The sequence below is a fragment of the Brachycentrus maculatus genome, unplaced genomic scaffold (genome assembly GCF_059751285.1).
Source record: "Brachycentrus maculatus isolate JH-2025_06_01 unplaced genomic scaffold, ASM5975128v1 h1tg000093l, whole genome shotgun sequence".
Classification (NCBI taxonomy): Eukaryota; Metazoa; Arthropoda; class Insecta; order Trichoptera; family Brachycentridae; genus Brachycentrus; species Brachycentrus maculatus.
This window is the reverse complement of record NW_028280847.1, coordinates 207,081-215,707: the sequence shown is the minus strand read 5'-3', so window position 1 is coordinate 215,707 and position 8,627 is coordinate 207,081. Positions and strand designations below refer to the sequence as shown.

The 8,627-nt window shown below is 31.0% G+C and overlaps 1 protein-coding gene across 1 annotated transcript; it reads right to left on the bottom strand.

Moving 5' to 3' along the window:
- Window positions 1-968: 968 nt before the first annotated feature.
- 140up (RPII140-upstream gene protein) lies at window positions 969-4,955 on the bottom strand. The gene is made up of 6 exons (XM_088258355.1): window positions 4,641-4,955; window positions 3,707-3,872; window positions 3,063-3,151; window positions 2,325-2,458; window positions 1,386-1,494; window positions 969-1,308 (listed from the first exon to the last, which is right to left on the bottom strand). The coding sequence occupies exons 1-6, from the start codon at window positions 4,808-4,810 to the stop codon at window positions 1,185-1,187; spliced, it is 792 nt and encodes a 263-aa protein (XP_088114481.1). The 5' UTR covers window positions 4,811-4,955; the 3' UTR covers window positions 969-1,184.
- Between the last annotated feature and the right edge of the window lie 3,672 nt (window positions 4,956-8,627).

Genomic DNA, 8,627 nt, shown 5'->3' with positions numbered 1-8,627 from the left:
GATATAAAGGAATTTTTTAAGAAAAGTTTTTTTCTAAATATGTAAGCTAATTCGCAATTCCTAAATTAACCCATTCCCTTACCCCTTGTGTGCACAAGATTAATTGCTATAGTAAAAATGTCCAAAAGAACTGGTAAAAAAACCCTTTGTGGATTTAAGGCAGTAAAAGGTCAAGAGCGATTTTTGATTACAAATCAATTTGAGTTTCTGGCAACAAAACAGTCCCAGAGAAGTATTTCCCACATTACAAATTTCATTCATATTAAAAACCAAGTTGTAGGAAATACAATACTGACATATTTTTATTTAGAAACATATACAAAAATACTTATTTTGTATTATATTATTACCTATTAGCGTGTGAAATAAACTTATGTCCGTATTAAACATCCAAAAGGATGAGTGTCATTGAACATTAAAAAATTAATTACTCCGTCGATACTCTAAAAATAAAATTTGAAGGTTCAAAGGGTTTGGTAAATTGACCAGATATTAGTTCCATTCTATCTCATTATTTTTTTAATTTTTTTTTACATTTTTCTTCTGGGCATGTTTAACTCCTTGAGATTTTATTTCAATAATTTTTGCCATTTGATAATCATCCATGTGTCAAAATAAATGTCAAAATTGTGTCAAAATAAATATTTATGATTTAATCTTATATTACCGTTAGTTGGTATGTATATGAAGTGCCCAACTGATGAGCTTCATTTCATTTCATGACAATTAAGTTAACACTTTGTCAATCCGATGTACAATAGATTCAGGAGCAGATAAAGGTACAAAGAAGATGAAGACTATATACATATTTATGATTTAATCTTATATTATGTTAGCTGGTATATGAAGTGCCCAACTGATCAGCTTCATTTCATGTAATTGACAATTAATTAAATTAACGCTATGTCAATCCGATGTACAATAGATTCAGGAGCAGATAGGGGTACAAAGAAGATGAAGACTATATATTTATGTACATATGTATTTGATAAGATATTCAAAATAACATAGAATTGGAGACAAGAATGATTATTTATAATAAATGCACAATAAGCAGCAGCTTAAAACATGTATTAATAGTAAATATCTACAGGTAGGGTCAGATAAATGGCAATGTGATCCCATTATTTTCTATAACGTCGACGAGAACTTTTTTATATGTGATGATTTGTTCTTATATAAAATTAAACCAAGTTGCCAAGTTCTCCTGTAGACTTATTTTCTTTTAATTGCCTATCGTGTTCATCCAATAGAGGCAAAGACCTTTCTTCTGCACCCATTTCCTCAATTCTTTTGTCTAGATTCATCCTTAAAAGTAAAGAGTTAATTAGCATACCTTTCTTATTTTATGTAGACAGGTATCGGATCTGTAAGTTAATATTTACCTTGACTCGTGAAATTTGTATTGCCAAAATCTCATTTCCTCCATGGATTTGCCGGTCATTTTCAAGATTAATAGTGTTCCAGCACCGCCCAATGTTCCCAATACAAATCCTACAGCAGAATATAAAATAGCTATAGTAGTATCTATTTCCTAATTTAAAATTTTTCCTAGTATGTTGTACATTGGCAGATTTCTTTTTTAGAATATTATTATTCAATCAACCATTCTATTGAGAATGGCTGTTTGTGTCTTTTTGAACCTGTTCCAATAAGTGGACAAATAGTTCTAATGACATGTAACATTTATGGGTAAGAAATATATATATAAATTTGTAATGCATTTTATTTTTTAAATTTCAATTAAAAACGGAATGTTGAAGATTATCATGATTTCTTTATAATTTTAGGTAAAATTTAATAAGAGCTACTTTTTCCTGATGTTTATTAGCTATTTGTCACTTGAGAAACTATCAGTAATATAAACTGTGGAAGGAGATGTTCAAAAATATATACAAATGACACAAAAAACAAATTCAGGGTAAAATTTAGTAGCATGTATTTTCTTTCACGCAGTCAAGCGCTGTTTCGTTTTTTTTAAATAATTTTTACTGCAGTATTTTTTTTTTTACATAAATGCATTATGTTTTAATTTATTTTATTTGTCTAAAAAAATTATTACTCATTCAGGTATTTATGTTTTCTTTGATAATTACAGTAAATTACTGCTTAGTAATATTGCTAAATTTTAAAATCAATATTTTTTTAAAGTCATATTACGACTATTTCATCAAACCCAGCTGCATGCCTTCACATGTATCTTCTATTTGGGCCAATTGCTGACTGCTATTAGTAATTATCTCCGATTTATCATTTCTGATTGTTGCCAATTTTGATATGTAAGGCTACACATGTTAAAAAGAAAAACATAAACTGCTCCTTACCCAAACCGCCTCCTACGATAGCACCACGCATACCCAAGTTACATTTGTACAAGGCACCAGTAACAGCTCCAGCCGCCATGTACTCATATATTGAGGATTTACCACGATACACAGATATTGCTGTTGCTATCCCACTGAAACAATTCAACAAGATGAAAAGTATTATTCATAATGATTACAAAACCATGTTTTTATTTTATTTTATCATATCGCTCACTCTTTTCAAGAACGTCATAAATAAAAAATCTTGATTTTTCAGATGAACCTTTAAAAATATAATACAATGTATTAAAAATAAATATCAAGCCACTTATTGAACTTTTTACTGTGCAACAGATCTTTTTAGGTAAAACCTGAAGATTTTTTCTCCATTTAAAAAATATTTAGTATATTTTAAAAAATAATTAAACAATTCCTTTTCTTCAAAATGCAAAAAGAACACTTTCTGCCCTGTAGCGGGTAAATATTAAGTTAAAAAATATGCCTCTTTTGCTGGGATATAGTACATTTTCTGGACATTCAGAAAACATGCACAACTGAAAATTGTCGATTTTTGATTTATGACATTCTTGAAAGGAGTGAGCGATATGTGGCGTTCGATTCTCTCTGCCTACCCCTGCGGTGAAGCAGCGTGATGGTAAATTAGTTAGTTGTAATTAAGTTTTAAACTCAACCGATTAGCTTATAACTATCTTCTATACGCTACAATTTTAAAAATAATATGTTTTTTTAAATTACCAATATGAAGCGGTGAAACCTCCCAAACGCACCCCCCATTTAAATGCTCCTTTTCCAAATCCAGTTGTGACTTGATCTTGAAGTTTTCTCTAAAGAACACCAGTAAAGAAGTTTAAAAAAAACATTTGATATTACTACAACAAAAACCAGTTTTACTAAAAAGTACCCTAATTTTTTTTCAATTAAACAGAATACTGCAATAGTATTCACATAATTAAATAGCCCATAAAATGGGTCACTTGTCGCAGTTAATGTTAATGTATGATAAGAATTGTATTAAATCTTAAACTATATTTCTTGTGGCCCTTATCCCCACCCAATGGTGCATAGGGAACCACATAGGCTCTACAGGGTGTTTACTTGATTGTTAATTACATGAAGGCAAGATGAACTGTTCTGCGCTCTACATTCTTGGATATAGGAGTGGAACACATTCATTGTGATACAAATGACATAAGTGAAGAAGCTCAGGGTGAAGGCCATTCCTGATACATATATGGGAAGGGAAATTTAAAAGGAAAAGTAAGTACTTAAGAAATAAATATTAGAGCACCCGGGGTCGCATACCAGTACAAGCTTGTGTACATTATACAAGAGTCCTTGAAAAAATTATCCTATTTGATGTGTTTTATTGTTTGCCTTACCTTTGCCTCTAACGGAGATTTGAAAATAGTGGCTTCATTTCTTTCTATAAAATTCATATAAACAACACGAGATCTCAGAAAGCCTCCGTAACCAGCTCCAAAAAGGCCAGCAGTACATGATGTTTGTAGGACTGAATTCAACTCTTGGCTGATGTTACCAAATTCACTGAAATAATATGAACAATTTTCATAAATTTATCGAGATTAGAAAATTAATTTTTATTTTCATTTTGCCATATGACATGATTTTTTATTGATCTCGGACTTGTTGAGAAAACTCCCATCAGTTTTTAACCTAAATTACACAATATTTTGAGCATCTCCTAGTGTGTGTTTATAATTTGGAAATAATGTTGCATTCAATAAAAAGGGTCTCTGCTATTTACTTCTCAAGAATCTTTCTAGATTTCGCCTCTAATTCACATGTGAATAGACATTTGGAAATAATATATACAAGTTCCAAAAAATCTAGTGGTTTAAACATGGACAGAGTGGTAAATGTTACATACATTATATATAGCGATTATTTAAGGCAGCCAAAGACAGGTTGTGAGCTCTGTAAGTGCCCGAGATTTCCATTTTCCCTTGCCATGAATTGCTACTTCTTGAAAGAATGCGTAGAAAAAACGATGTACGACAGAATTAGAAATGCAGACCGAAATTAGAAAGGAATGTAACGTATGCGTTAGGGATAATTGAGAAGATTGAAAGAGACTATATTATGTAGTTTGGGCATGAGGGGCGAATGGATGGCTTTCCATCCTGTCTGATCCTGCAGAGAAGCGGCATGATGGTAATATGATTGGGATAAGTCTGGCTCAACGGAACCACTGTGTATTTTGCTTTTAAAAATATCTTTTATTACTGTATATTTATTGTATTATTCTTTACAAACAGATTTTTTTACTATAGACTTTCGTTTGTATTTACTTACTCTGGTTTAAGTATTCTATAAAGTCTTGCAAAGCCTGACTCATTCTCAAGCATCTTTTCATAAAAACTTTCATCGGATTTACTGTAATGAAGTGAATCAGGTGATTTCTCTAAAAAAGGAAGACTTATTGCGAGGCCCATTGGCCCAATCTGAGTAACAGATCTCAACATTTTGTCTTGGTGACTTAGGTATAAGTACTTATCAAGTTAGTTGTAAAAGTAAGAGTAAATAATATAATTTACATTAAAAACAAACTTTAACAATTTCGCACATAAAAATTTGTTTGGTTATGCAAAGTTTTTGGTTATGTCTTATGTCAAATGAATAAGTAGGTAGACTTTGACAAAATTATCTATACAACGGAGAAAAAATGGAACCAAAGACTATATGAAAGGAACAATGAAATAAAATAAACGTCACTGAATCGCTTTGAAAGGTTAACCCTTTGGACACGTAAATCGACTAAAGTACCCCGATTTTTTTCTCTTCTTTGAATGCGTAAATCGACCATAGTGCGTATTTGAATATAATGCGTCAATCTCATGTAAGTACCATGGACATGGCTTAAACAAATAAAAGGAATTTTAAAGAATACTTTATTTTTAATGGACAATTTGCATTTTCCAAATCAATTTTTTTTCCTTCAAAGGGTTAGTATTTGACTTAACTATTTGAAAAATGCTGATCCAGTCCCGCCATTATTTGAAGTGTGTTCCTTTGTTAAAATACTATGTAACGTTATTTATTTACTATCCTAATCTCTCCCTGTTTACAGTAGTTACTTACGCGTGCGAATGTGACCGCAAATAACAACTTCTATATCACTCTCTTACTACAGTAATGGTGGTGCCTGAACACGAGACCACTATTGGTAAGCTAATATCAGTTCGTTTTAGAATAATGACCTCAAAATGTTTGTCGCTAACATAGAATATAAGTTATCAAGAGAAAAGGAGTCGAAACTGCCAATGACATTTTAATAGACTTTGAGTACCCAAGTGAAGAAAAAAATACAAAAATCGGCTTGTCTCACAACGCGAACGTTTAAATCTTTTATAATGTCAGACAGTGTCAGATTTGAGATTTCGCTCGTCAATCTCATGTAAGTACCTATATTATTTAGTAGTCTGTGGCTAATAAGCCAAAACCATTGTTTGGTAAATATAAATATTTATTCTATATTGCCGCATTAAAAATTTATTTCCAATCAGGGTGTTTCTCGAGCATATCTTTTATTATCCTTCTAATATAACTGCAGATTGGTACAAACATTTTGAAATCAGTGTATATTGTAAATGGGTAAACAAATAGGGAAGTGTATTTTACTGAAAGGTTTTCCATTGCCCCCTGAAAACGCCATTTTATAACGGTTATGTATTCATGTAGCTGTTCCATTTAAAGATCAAATTGGTTTTAACAAGTATCAACATATGATGTCTAACCACATTAATATACTGTGTTTATATATTTTAGCATGGTCAAAAATCAGTTGTGCATATATGTTTAAAAAATAGTGACAGTGGCGCCTCCAAGAATTATTGACTACGATTTTCTCAAAGTACCATAAACTAAATGGGGAAGTCAATAAATCCATTTTTATAAAATATGTTCAGTAGGTACTCAATTCATTGAAAAAGCGAAGCAAATCATGGAAGATAGAAGGACAATTGAATTTACTTCACATTTCTGTATCATGCCGAATTATGTACATGAACGTAAAAACTTGAGCATGTTATTATTATTTGAGTCAATGATGTTATTTGAGTATTCGATTCCTTAATTTTTTGATTTATGAGTTCTCCAAGGTAACGTTTTAAATTAACTGAATATTATTCAATGCCTACATAATGGAATGGGGTAAATGCGTTTAACAAAGACGATGGAGTTCCCGGATTTTATTTTTGGAGGGATTAACCGTAATAAGTGATTTTACACTTTTATCTGACTCATTGCCCTGCTATCACGCAAGATACTACATCGGTGCGATGCAGTGCCCTACGAACAACTGGGTGTTTTGAAATCAATTTTTTCTGGTGTCGATTTTTTGATTTTAGAGTTTTCGATCTCGAGTTTTGGTTTCGAGTTGAAGTGAAACTTCCTAGGTGGCAATTTGATAATCGATAATTGGATGAGAATTGAGAGTTTTCAAAGACTCGGGACATTTATCAGGCACATTCGTTACATGAAAGAGAAGAAATATATAGCGCAGAGAGAAGAAGATACATTCCAAAGCCACGGAGCAAAGCGATAGAATAAGATAGTAATCGGCTGTCCAAACTCAAAACACAGTAAGGGGCATTTTTTTACAAACGTTGTTTTGCATTTTTGGACTAAGTAGAATCTACTTAGTCCAAAAATATAAAAAAACGTTGGTCAAAAAAAAGTCCTTTACTGTGTTTTAAGTTTGGGCAGCCGTAATATCGCACATGCGTGAATTGTAGATGTAGATGTACACGTCAGACGCTATATGAACACTGAGGTACCACGCGCAGTGTAAGTAATATTTATCGTTATGTTTTGCGATTATTTACGTTTTATTTTACTCTATGATCGAATCACGGACATACATAAATATCATATTTTAGTTATCGCAAAACATTATTATAAGTATTACGAATAGAAACACTAAGCAATCACCAATCAAGTGTATACATTGAATAAACATAAATTTTATATTGTTTTATTTATTTTGAGAAGATTTTTCGATTTAAATTCACGCTAATGATTTTTCGTAGTGAACGTTCACTGTATGAAAATAAAATAAAATCTTAATTAAAATTATATGTTCACGTTGTGTGAATCGTAGCTTCATATTGAAACTACTATATTAATTAATTAACTTTATATTAATTGTTGGCCGTTGTTAGTTGTTAGGACATTTTTTGCCAATACCCCCTGTTTTCTTCCCAACGATTAAAATAATTTTGATCTTTTTTACATTCACTGTGTGCCCTTTGTGTAGCGATCATGGAATCGTAAATTTTGTAAATACTTCGGCAACACATGTACGAAGTTCACCAGAGCACAAGCTGTTGACAAAAAAAATGCGTTGTATAAAATAATGAGAGTCCCCAATCCTGCTATCCTCGCCCTTCTACTGTCTGCGCAATGACCCGTTGAAATGAGGTAGATTTATATGCTTCACCTTATATGTAATATATTATACAGTATAATATGTACATTTTGTGTGGTGACTTCAAAAGAGTATGACCACAGTATATAATATGAGACACACACACACACACACACACATATATATATATATATATATATATATATATATATATATATATATATATATATATATATATATATATATATATATATATATATATATATATATATATATACACAGTTATTATATATGTGTTTTGTGATGTCATAATTGTTATATACTTAAATTAATAAAGGAGGAGACACTTCAAAATCACAGATCCCTTCGACAATTTAAAAAAAATACATAACTGAAAAGCTTTTTTTCCGTTTTCTAAAATGTATTTTTGTACCACTTTACATAGTGACGTTGAAAATCAAATATGCATTGACGTCAAATCCTGTAACAGTTACATTCTAACATGTTTCAAAAATCTTTTGTACAACCAACGAATCAACTGATAATGCGAGTTAATGAATGATTTATTTCTGTTTTATCTGCGTATGTACTATTACTCATATTTGTATTCATAACATCTAAAAATATTTGTAATATTGCTTTTTTTCTATGTTATCCATTCATTAATATCAAATGAATATATAACTGAATTACAACCCGGTGTTACTTTTATTTTCTACGTAATAATATCATTAGAAAATAATAAGTAGGTATACGGTGACGCCAGCCATTCTCTCAAGGTTCAACATCCAACACCCACGCAAAATTAATAGTAAGGTGTAATATAAGTAATACACAAACTACAAAATCTCTTTGGATTGATTTAATTATGCGTAAGAAAGAGAGCAAAAATAAAGGTAAAGTTTTCCAGCAAG

Excerpts from the sequence above, each read along its gene's own strand:
- 140up (XM_088258355.1), bottom strand. The coding sequence starts at position 4,810 with ATGTTGAGATCTGTTACTCAGATTGGGCCAATGGGCCTCGCAATAAGT. Across the intron at positions 3,152-3,706 it reads AATCTCCGTTAGAGGCAAAG|AGAAAACTTCAAGATCAAGT; the intron begins GTAAGGCAAACA and ends GGTGTTCTTTAG. Across the intron at positions 1,309-1,385 it reads TACAAATTTCACGAGTCAAG|GATGAATCTAGACAAAAGAA; the intron begins GTAAATATTAAC and ends TTTACTTTTAAG.